At 42.2% G+C, this 11,986-nt stretch overlaps 1 protein-coding gene across 1 annotated transcript; it reads right to left on the bottom strand.

Annotated features, from left to right (window-relative positions):
* Positions 1–545: 545 nt before the first annotated feature.
* On the bottom strand, positions 546–9,986 carry LOC133369042 (C-signal-like). The gene is made up of 6 exons (XM_061593875.1): positions 9,814–9,986; positions 8,850–8,901; positions 5,916–6,106; positions 3,372–3,527; positions 2,770–2,880; positions 546–1,250 (listed from the first exon to the last, which is right to left on the bottom strand). The coding sequence occupies exons 1-6, from the start codon at positions 9,955–9,957 to the stop codon at positions 1,137–1,139; spliced, it is 768 nt and encodes a 255-aa protein (XP_061449859.1). The 5' UTR covers positions 9,958–9,986; the 3' UTR covers positions 546–1,136.
* Positions 9,987–11,986: the final 2,000 nt, after the last annotated feature.

Here is an 11,986-nt window from a genome sequence, read left to right as displayed (position 1 = left end):
AGTTGAACAAAAGGGGAGCAGAAAAAGAACTGTACCTGCCCTTCATATATTTTAAGTTATTTGGACAAGTAGAGCAAATTATTGAATATACGAAAATGCTGATAATGGAGTATTGTATTGTTGATTCTTCAACATTTACTAGCAGCACAGGTAGCATTAGAGACAGAAGAAGAATAGAAAGAAGCATTATGCACAGAAATGATTGAAGGTCCTTGACAGCTCGCCCTCTCAGCTGAAGGACAGAATAGACAGCCACAGAATAAAGTTGGCATTGAAACAAAGTAACTTAAGATGTTAGGAATTTCTAAAGACTGAAATGAAATAGCAACAAAACATTTAATAATGTTTGATGTTCACTTTCCAGAATGTGAAATACCCCCTACAGCAGTCATTCATTCACTCTGTATCCCAGTTTTTGACTGGAGTCCTAATATGGCTCACAGCATTCATAAAATATTATCATCATTTGTCGCATTTTTTCACACTCCCATTTAAAAAAGCAACCTTTTCCAGTTTAAAAATGAAAAAATCATGAAAGAAATGGATTGATGAGGAAATATAAATTGTATATTTAGGTGATGACAGGACACAGAACAGGAGAAACAGGTTGAAAAACAGAATTTTCAAAACACTGGTGGGGGCGAACGAGATTTTTTTAAAAAGAGTTTCTTGACATATTAGAAGGGTTTCACTCATAATGCACTTGCATGGACGCTGTGGGGAAGGAGACCAGTTAAGCCAAGAGCAGGCCTGTCTGTTTGTGGTGATTTTTTGCCTAACGCCCTCCATCTCCTGGTTGAAAGCAGAAAATATAAGCTGTGCCTAAAACTACAAGGCAAAGAACTAACCACCAGCGGTTTTTAAAATGCCCACCATTTTAAAGATTCTCAGTATTTTGAGGCTCAGCTTGTGGGCAGTCAAGGGGGCTGACAGCATTAAGAGGTGAGGATAGATGAAGACTGACGTCTGAATGCTGCAGCCATTCTTTTTTAAGTGTTGGCCTTGGCCCTAGCAAGGGGTGAGGGTTTGGAGGGTGACATCCAAGCTTTCTTCTTCAGGCAGCAAAAGACCTTGGGGTACTGCGGTTGGTGCTTCAAGGCCTGAGCGCCAGTGCTGGATCTCTGTCCAGAGTCCCCTCACCAAGGAATGCTGTTCCCTTTCCAATCCAGAAAAGCTCCAGTTGATGACGACGATAAATTAGCCAGCACCTTGAGGATGCCTTGCACGCTGCACTGCACAGTCAGGGGTGCCTATAAATGAAGGGAAAGCTGAGTCATGATCCTGAGAGAGGGGAGCTTCAAGGTCCCACTGATGCAGTTCTTAGAGCAGGAATGGGGAAGCTTTTTCAGCCCAAGGGCCATATTCCCTAGTGGGCAACCTTCTGGGGGCTGCATGCCAATGCTGCGTGTGGCAAAAGTGGGTGTGACCAGACAGACACCACCCTTCAGGCAAAATGGAAATGGACTGCCTTCAAGTCAATCCCGATGTATGGCGACACCATGAATAGGGTTTTCATGGTAAGTGGTATTCAGAGGGGGATTACCATTGCCTCCCTCTGTGGCTGAGAGGCAGTGACTGGCCCGAGGTCACCCAGTGAGCTTCACGGCTATGTGGGGATTCGAACCCTGGTCTCCCAGGTCATAGTCCAGCACCTTAACAAGAGGCATTATTACAGTTCAAGAAGACATTCCAGCCAGGTAAAATCACGAGAGGAGGGCAAGAGCAGGACCAGTGAGGGATGTGGCTTGGGGAAGGAGTGTGCCCTGAGCAGTCCTGAGGGCCACATAGAAAGACCTGGAGAGCCACATTTATCCCCCATGAACCACATCCATGACATTCCCCATCTCTGAGTGATGGCTGGGGAGGGGGGTTCCCTTTCCTGGGATATGTTAACACCATCTGTCTGTCATCTATGCAAGGCTACCAGAACGTGTTACCAATGATGCCACATATTTATTATTTATATCTACTGCTTTTCAGGCAGGCCTCCCCAAGTGGTTTACATAAGATTATTACAACTATAAGCATCAATTGAAAAAGTGAGAATAAAATTAAAAAGACAACTTGTTTATTTAGAAGAAGCTATTACTGCTTGTTTTCACTCCCCTCCGGGCAAGATAGCTGCATATCCTCCCAGCTATGGACTATTCTCCTGCCTCTCAGCCATTGAGCCCAAATGAAGCACAATCAGCTCCAGGCCAGGCCAGGCCAGGCCAAAAAAGGTAATCCAGATGGGAAGGAAATGTCTCCAGAAATTGACCTGAACCTGTATGTACTAAGCTTAGGGCAAGTTCTCACTCGGAGCAGTTAAGGTGGTAAACAACCTGTGCCTAGACTGCATCACTTCAGATTATAGGTTGGAGAGCTCGCTTGACTGAATGGTTTCCCATCTAAAAACAAATTAATCCTGTAGACAAAAAATATGACAAAATCCTGTAGACAAAAACAAAATAGCTCTGAGATGCTATTTTTCTGTTTCTTTTTTGTGGGTGAGCCTTCCACCAATTCTCTTCCATTGTAATATTTGCTTGATTCAGTGGAGGATGGTGAAGTACCATCTGCCTTGAACAAGGTGGTGGTGGGTCCCTTCACTAAGAAGATCTCCCTAGACCCAGAAGTGTTAAACAACTATCGCCCAGTGGCAAATATCCTTCTTTTTTTCATGAATGCTCGAGAAGATTGTGGTAGTCCAGCTTCAGGCATTCTTGGAAGAGACTTTCCAATAGGTCAGAGAGATTGAAGCTCCCCTTCACACTTCCTCCAGAGTACCTTTTCTGTTCCCATGTCAGTTTTCACCCAGCCAGGATGGACTGAAGTGCACAGAATCCCATCTTTTTTCAGTTCCACAGAAAGGCAGATGGTTATCATATTCAAAGCAGCCTACAAAATAAAACAAAAAAATTGCAATACTCATAATTACACAACAAGGCTTTCCTTCTCCTAGGACCTATCTTTTGGTTCCCTGCTCCAGTTATTAAGTTGAATCTGAAAAGACATTGAATGGATCAAAAGATATTGGGTAGTATTCAACAGTAGTCCTTCTCAGAGTAAACTCATTGAAGTTAATTACAAACTTAGGTTTAGTGGGTCTGCTCTGACTGAGTAGGACTTAGTTGAATACAGCCCACTGGGTCTAAGGCAGGGGTGACCAACATGGTGCCTTCCAGATGTTGTTGGACTACAACTCCCATAATCCCTAACCATTGCCATGCTGGTTGGGGCTGATTGGAGTTGGAGTCCAACGTCATCTGGAGGGCACCATGTTGGCTACTACTGGTCTATGGACTGGCACATGGGATGGCTGGATATGTTCTGTGCTCCCACTGCCTACTGTCCTGAATAACAGAACACCCCTTGAAAGGAAGACTTACCTTGCTTGAACGGTATGAGTACATTGGGGGTACTGAAACATCAAAGCCTCCAATGGAGCCTATTAGGGAGGATACATTGATAATGGCTGCCTTCCTGCAGCTCAGCTCCTCTGTGGTTGTCTCTGTGGCTGCCCTCTTCAGCAGAGGCAAGAATTCCTAAAATAGATATTAAACAGCAAGCCACAAAAATTAGGCCTCTGGACTCTGATGATTCAGAAATCAACTGGTTATTATGGACACTGTGCAGTTTTAATGCAAGGTCATCATTACTCATCCCCGTCACCACTACTGCTGATCAAGACCAGTCTTCATTTCTGTACTTGTTCAGTATTAGCCATCCCCCTTCTCTGTTCCCATTGATCTCTTATATATGCAAGTCTCTGTCTCACTCTAGGTGCCGCCTCTGATTGCTTTAGCTGATGTTTGTCCTCATCGATATTTTTATTGGCTGCTGTTCACTAGGGATGGTTGAGAAATTCAATTCAGTTTGCACTTCAAGCTGAATCTGTCAGATGTGCACTTTGTGCAACAATGTGAGAACCGAAACACAGCCATCCTTTGAAAATCGCACTTATCTGATTGTTGCAATGCAGTTCACTAACCAAGCAATGTTTCCAAAAATGCTTAGGGGAAAGTGAACATAAGAATGAATATATGAGTGAAAATAATATGCAAACATGCAATATATGATGAGAAATGGCTTTCAAAAATGTGTACAATAGTCAAAACTGCCTACAAAAATGTATTTATTGGGAGAACTTCACACTGAAAAGCTGGATAATTTTTTTTTTTAAATCACAGATTGGGGAGAACTCCACAGAAATGTGGAGAACTTAATTTAAGACTGGAAAAATTAGAAATGGAGAGAACCAAACTTTCCATCCCTCCTGTTCACTCTTGTTGACTATATCCCTGTCTATAGCTACTGCCCCTGATTATGGGTAAGCAATAACCAGTTTTCACTGTTGATTGCCTCTGACCTCCTTGCTCCTACTAAACAAGCTCAAGAATGAAAGCAATGCTAAATTACAAAATTTATGTTCTGGGTTTTTGTCCCCCACAGTTTTTAATATGGTCCTGGCAAAGGCAAAACTTGTATTATTCAGCGTATCAAAGATAGGGACTTTGAAAAATATGTTTCAGTAGTCAAGAAGAGCACATTTTAGCACTTGGCATTTTACCTACTTCTGTTAGCTCTCAGAGAAAATATTTGCAGAATTTAAGCATTGTGGAATGCAGGAGAGCATTCCATCTTGCCCATTTCAGTGTGATACCTGCAGCTCTTTTGGATGGGAGATTCAGGGCAATAGCTTATGTCCCTGTGGTTCAGAGGAAACCGAAACAATAACACATGTCTTATTATTCTGTAACTTTTTTCAAGATCTCCAAAAAGAGTTTATTAATCCAATAACCACTTTGTATCCTGGAAGAGCATCTGAATTCCACACTTTTCTTCTTTTTTCTGATACAAAGAAGACCACGACAGAAACTGTAGCCAAATTTCCGGAAGGAGTGTAGAAGGTCCCAAGTTCAATCCCTGCCATCTCTAGGTATGGATGGGACAAAATCCTGCCTGAAACTCTGGAGAACTGCTGCCAGTCAATGTAGTTGATACTGAGCTAGATGGACCAATGGTCTGACTCCATATAGGCAGATTCCTATGTTCATAAATTCCTGTTGAGAGCAGTGAAGATACAAGGACAAATCTTATCTAGTCAAATGTAACCACGTTTTCCTACCAGATATTAGAGATATTTGATCATTCTTTACCTTACTTTAGAATGCTAACTGGTGTATACTTTGTATTGTGAGGTCTGTTGACTGCATCAATAAACTGATTGAGACATGATAGAAGTGTATAAAATTATGCATGGCATTGAGAAAGTGGATAGAGAAAAGTTCTTCTCCCTCTCTCATAATACTAGAACTCGTGGACATTCAAAGAAGCTGAATGTTGGAAGATTCAGGACAGACAAAGGAAGTACTTCTTTACTCAGCGCATAGTTAAACTGTGGAATTTGCTCCCACAAGATGCAGTAATGGCCACCAGCTTGGATGGCTTTAAAAGAAGATTAGACAAATTCATGGAGGACAGGGCTATCAATGGCTACTAGCCGTGATGGCTGTGGTCTGCCACCCTAGTCAGAGGCAGCATGCTTCTGAAAACCAGTTGCCGGAAGCCTCAGGAGGGGAGAGTGTTCTTGCACTCGGGTCCTGCTTGCGGGCTTCCCCCAGGCACCTGGTTGGCCACTGTGAGAACAGGATGCTGGACTAGATGGGCCACTGGCCTGATCCAGCAGGCTCTTCTTATGTTCTTATGTTCTTATTCTAAACACTGTTCAATCCTGTATCAATTCTTGTGGGTCATTTCCTGTCCTTCATCTGTGCTGGCATTGATCCTTTTGAAGATGCATCTCAACTCTACTCTAAACAGCACATAGCACTTATCCACATATCCCAAAGAAATGTTAGTTTCCTAAACACTTGAGGTCAGACTTCCCTTCTCGCTACCACAAACCAGAGAGAAGACAAGGATATTTTTACCTTGACCACAATGATGGGCCCCGCTACATTGGTGCTGAAATCAGATAGCATATCTTGCTGATCCACATCCTCCAGCAATAGAGTACAGGAGTTCCTGCCTGCATTGTTGATGAGAAGGTTGAGGCCCTTACCCTTCAGGTGAGATTCCACCACTGGCACAGCGGCTTTCACACTGGACTGATCCTCCACCTCTGCCATGTGAAGAGAACAAATGAGGTAGGTATCCAAGAGAAAACAGACCAGAAAAGCAATGTAGTGGCTAGAGTTTTACATTTGTATTTTTCTCGAAAAATTGGGTTCAAATCTTGACATAATGAACTCAGACAGGAATGTGTCCCAAGTTTCAGTGGAAAGACATCCATGTGGAGCTCTTAAATTTTGAATGGTTAGGGTTGCCAGATCAGAAGCATCCCAAAGCCTGAGATTTCAGAGGCGGGCCCTATTGATGTCATGGGGGCAGGTCATAGTGATGTCATGGGGATGGGCTGTAGTGATGTCACACAGGTGGACCCAAGTGATGTCATTAAGCATGATACTGTAAGCATCAACCACAGTTGCTTAGACCACACAATTCAAACAAAAACATTTATCTGATTGGAAATTAAGATAGAAATCTGAGCTCAAAGATAGAACCTGGGTAGGAAACATTTAATCTAGCCTACTTGATTCTGGCAAGAAGGATTTAAGTGCCCTCAGGCCAGGCCAGTCACCAGAAGGCCATTGTAGGTAGAAAGGAGCCTAGTGTTGTGGAGATGTTAGATAGGAGCACTCAGGAGTAATGATGGATGCCCCTGAAGGCTGCAATTCTAAACATACTTACTAAGCCCCATAGAATACAATAGGACTTACTTCTGAGTATATATGGTTTGGATTGTGTTGTTGGTAAAGGTTGACTAGGGATCCTCTGCGTCTGCAATGATATCCATATCCAAGCAGGGCAACCCCCTGCCTGCAATGCCCTGCCTGTACCTTTCAACATGGCTACTCTAAACTTCTTTACAGATTTGACCCGTCACTTCCAAAAGATGTCTGAGAAATGAATAAGATTCTCTACCCTTTTCTGTCTACCTTGTGGTAGCCAATCCAATTCCAGTGAGTAATAACTGACAGAGAGAAAACACACATGGTTTGATCTACCTTCACAGACAGCAGCTTGGGAACAACAACAACAATTGCAGCCACGCTTCCCAGTATGTGAATTCTCTTTTGCCACGATTGGGCAAGAAACAAACCGTCATGCAACCAACAAGGTGTATCACCAGTGGGCTTAAGGGGGTTGAGCTGAGTGCATTGAACTACTGTTGTTGCTTCTATGGATATAAGGGAGTGAGGTTAAAGGTAAATGAAATGCAAATAGAAAAAGAAAAAGAAAAGACAGTGATGATTTCCTAAATGCAATACCATACCAACAACAACAAAATTCCTATGAGTAAGGCAGAAAACTCAGCATCCCACAGCCTGTCAGGATTCCTAACCAAAAACCAAAACTAAAAAAATCCTGGCAGCCAGTTAGCCAAGGTCACAGAAATCCCCATGCAGCACAACCTGATCCAGGGGCTGCAGTTAGTGCAGAATGCTGTGGCACAACTGCTGACAAGAGTGTGACCCTATCAGCACATAATACCTCTGCTCCAAAATCTGCACTGGTTGCCGATTTTCTACCAGGCCAAGTTCAAGCTGTGCTTCCCATGCTACAGGTGCCACACAGTACTTGTTCTGCTCTTGTAAGAAATCAGTCCTTTAGTGTGGCAGCACCTACGCTTTGGAACTCCCTGCCTATTGACATTAGGCAGACACCTTCATTGTACTATTTTCAGCATCTACTAAAAACATTATTGTTTAGGCAAGCCTATTCAGGCATGTAGAAGCTATTGTGTTTTTTATCTGTTTTTAACTCATTGTTGGTTTTATTATTTTGAATGTTTTTAAATACCTGTCTTTAACTGTTTTTGCCAATAATTTTATTATTTTAATTCCTACCTCACAAAGTTGTTGGGAAGACTCCATACACACACACACACTGGAGATGTAAAAATACATAGACCCCATATAAGTTTATTGTCAAAACCCGTTGGTCATTGCAGAACATTTTTTTAAAAAAATCAATATTAGTTTCCCACATAATAAAAGCAGTGATATCTATGTAAGCCCTGCCCAATTGCTTCAAAATAGGATTGGAGAGGGAGAGAAAGATTGACAACACAAACACTTTACTATGTTCACTCAAAAGACCCATTGACTTTCAGCACAATCCTAACCATGTCTATCAAAAGTAAGTCCTATTGAATTCAATGGGGTTTACTCCAGGTATGTGGGATTAGCATTGCTGCTTTACTCCCAGAAAAGCAAGTATTGGATTAAAACTTCATATTGGGAAGGTTTTCAAAACACTGCCATCTTCAACAGCCCAGGAAAATTTAAACTTGTTTGACTCATGAACACAAGATTAAAAAAAGACTTTTGGTACTGGTGAAAACTATATAGTTTCTCAGTTTATGGGATCTTCAGATAAACAGGAAAAAACAATCATTTTCTACCTTTGCAATGGAGTCTAAGTACTGCCTGGAGGCCCAGAAATCCCTTGTCAATCAGAACCATGACTTCACTTATTGGCTACAAACTTGAAAGGGCAGGGTTAGAGCAGCCATCTAAGAGATCATTTCACAGAAGTTGCAGGGGGGACAGCTGACATTTTTGTGTATATCTCGAGAACCAGACAACCTAGAAATGTAATTTTTTTTTAGATTAAAGACGAGAGTCCAGAGATTAAGCTGACTCACTGAGAGACCCAGAGAGAACCCCCAAAAGCCAGCATATCCGGTCAAAAACCAGACATCTGGGAACCCTAGTTTACATGTATTTAAATGGCCAGGCTTCCTGCGATGAACACGATGGGAAATATTAGGACAGAAATGCCAGGGCTAAATTCCATACCTAGCTGAACCACATGAATGTTGGGGTGCTTATCAGCCAGATCATGCAGAGCCTGGAATTGGAAACAGTTGAAACAAGAGAAACAGGTCAAAGGGATAGTAGGAAAAATGTTATTTTTTTATACTGGGAGTCACCAATCTTTTTGGGTCCATTGGCACATTTAGAATTTTGTGTCATGGGTGCTAACCTCTATAGCCATTTCTGTTCCCCAAATCAGACCCCTTCCCGCAAGAGCCTCCAAGAGGTCTTCTGTATCTTTACAAGTTGTGCAGGGGGAAGGGAGAATTCCACCTTGTGGTTTTTCCCATTACAATGTTGCAAGAACACCTGCACTTGGCTGAATTTTCTGTTCTCCTAAAGATACAGATTCATTCTCAGACCCTGAGCCAGGCAACCCTAATACGCATACACTTTCCCAAGGGATCTGGATAAAAGTCGGTTCCAGAACGATTAATCTAAGCCTTGAAAAACACATAAACCCATTAGCAAGGGTGGGGCTCAGAGGCTTTGTGGGTGCCAAGGGAAGACCTCAAGGGCAATACTACACCCACAGGCTCCATGCTGGTGACCCCTGTTGTACTCTGGGTTAAGCTAAATCACAGTGACCAAATGTATCAACTTATTTACCATTTGCATACTATATTTGTAAAACCAGTTCAGTCTGTTTGCCTCTGGGTTTCATTTAAAGTTCTCTCTCTCATTTTTGAAGCTCTGCTTGAATGCACATCAATGCACCATTTAAAACATGTCTAAACAAGACGACTATGCATAGCCAAGTTTCTCCTCCCACTTTGAGGGAGCAAGCAACTTTGTTTTTTTCTCTCCTTTGCTACCTTTACTATGTCAGATGTACAAGTAGTACCTGCAACAAAATGTTGCAGTGTTGGAGTACTGTTTTTAAGGTTTTCAAACACTCCGTTCCATTTTTCTGCCCTCTTCCTTTATTATTTGGCTTCCTACAGACCTTTCCTCGGGGTCCATCAGGATTCCGGCAGGTTGCAAAGATGTGCTCTGGAGGATCTGTCATCTCAACAAGCTGTCTCACTAGTTCCATCCCAATTCCCCGGTTGGAGCCCGTCACTAAGATACTATGAGCCAGTGGAGCCATTCTGTCACTTAGCTCTCACTCTCATAGTAAGTAACTGAACTTTGTTCAGTGACTAAGTAAATATTTAATCTGCGGGGCTCAACAACAGAGTGTGCCTGTTGAAATAATCTATTCACTAGCCAGGACCTCTGCATCTTCCATGGTGAGAAGTTGGACTCAATTAACCATTTATGTTAAGTCAGTTCAATCTCAAAATGGTGAGAGCTTTCACAGGTCCCAGCACGTACCTGAGGTTTGCTTTCCTTGGAATTAAGGTCACTGGAGTCTGGCAGCATGTCTTTCTTTTTCTCTATTTAAAATTAAAAATATGTTTAAAAATCCAAACACTGTATGGAGCACAGTGTCTTCTTGCTTTCAATCACATTACATTAGGCAACTATGTATGGCATTCAGTCACATTACATTATGTCATTTCTCTCAAATACCAGTTGCTGGAACCCACAGGAGGGGAGAGTGCTCTTGCGCTCAGGTTCTGCTTGTGGACTTCCCACAGGTATCTGGTTGGCCACTGTGAGAACAGGATGCTGGACTGGATGAGCCATTGGCCTGGTCCAGCGGGGTCTTATGTTCTTATGTCCACAGCATGGAGCCAACTACCCCTCCCTCACTTGTGAGCATAGATCTGGCCAGAAAGATTTATGGTGGGTGGATGGAGCAATCACAGAGGAATCCATGCCTATATACAGTAAGAATGGCTTCTATGTGTCCAGAAACCTGTGATATTAGTAGAATTCCTGCAATATAAGGGTTATTTACATAAATATACAGGCTGAGCAAGAAATGAAAGGCTCACAGCATTAAACACTCCAACAGCTCTTGCTCCCACATGGTTCCTCACAAACAGCAAAAGGCTTGTGTGCTTTTAAGACCCTGTTTGAAGATTGCCAGTATTGTGTTCTCTTACACACAGAGATACCTTGATGACATCACTTCCAGCCAGGGGAGATGGCAACTGAAAGGCCCTTTGGGAAGGATCTTCAGTTATTTACTTTCTGTGGCAACACATCACCTGTTCTTGGCCATGTCTTTAGTAATGCAAAGGCCCATTCTCCCACTCCAAGAGTTTATGCCAGGCTAACCTTGTTCACCTGGTTTGCCTTCTTTAGCAGCCAGAGTCACAGGGTGGGATGTGGGGAGCAACATTTCATCTAACCGTAATCTCATGGGGGAGGGGAAATGAATTTTTCCCAAAGCACAAAACACAAAAGACAGGCATATTTCTCCATCTGAGAGAAAGGTCGTAGACAGGGATGGAATCTGTCAATTTCGGTTGCCTCGGTTTCTCATTTTTCCTATCACAAATTTGATTCTCCACATTGTTGCAGCAATTTGCAGTTTTTTTAAAAAGAAATCCTTGCGAAAATTCTTCAGCATTTTAGTGTGACTTTCTCCTAAGATATTTTTGCATGCAGTTTGACTAGCGTACACATTTTTTGTGAGCAACTTATCCTAATATAATGCATTTTTGTATTATTTTCACTAATAATACATTATTCATTTCATGAGCATTTCCCCCTAATATATCCATTTTTGTAAACATTGCATGGTTGGAGAACTGCATCGCAAAACTCGGATAAGTGTAAATTTCAAAGGATGGCTGCGTTTCGGTTCTCATATTGTTTCGGAAACTTCAATTTTGATAGAGTTGGCTTATGATACTCCGAAATGGCGACCAGAGCGGGCGAGTGTTTGTTTGAAGCTCTCTAAACTATCCATGTTTAGATAAGGCTGAAACTATCATACTGGCAGTTATATACTAGGTTTCAAATTGTAATAACTTATAGAAACAGCTCGGAGTTAAAAACTAATCCTGGAGGCTTGGACTATCTGACTGATAAAGCCAGACAACTAAAGAACCCTGGCAGCAATTAATCACTCTTGGAAGATAGGCGTTTCAATTAGAGAAAACAACATCGGTTTCAAGGATAGAAGAGATTTAGAAAAGCAGAAAGAAAGAAAAGTTATCTTGGAACAGTGTCCTTGAAGTCTTCCTATGCTAATTATCATTCAGCTGTTGACGGAAAATTTC

The sequence above is a fragment of the Rhineura floridana genome, chromosome 13, assembly GCF_030035675.1.
Source record: "Rhineura floridana isolate rRhiFlo1 chromosome 13, rRhiFlo1.hap2, whole genome shotgun sequence".
Taxonomy (NCBI): Eukaryota; Metazoa; Chordata; class Lepidosauria; order Squamata; family Rhineuridae; genus Rhineura; species Rhineura floridana.
This window is presented reverse-complemented; position numbering and strand designations above follow the sequence as displayed.

Excerpts from the sequence above, each read along its gene's own strand:
- LOC133369042 (XM_061593875.1), bottom strand. The coding sequence starts at position 9,957 with ATGGCTCCACTGGCTCATAGTATCTTAGTGACGGGCTCCAACCGGGGA. Across the intron at positions 3,528-5,915 it reads GGCCCATCATTGTGGTCAAG|GAATTCTTGCCTCTGCTGAA; the intron begins GTAAAAATATCC and ends TATCTATTTTAG. Across the intron at positions 2,881-3,371 it reads ACTCATACCGTTCAAGCAAG|GCTGCTTTGAATATGATAAC; the intron begins GTAAGTCTTCCT and ends TTTATTTTGTAG.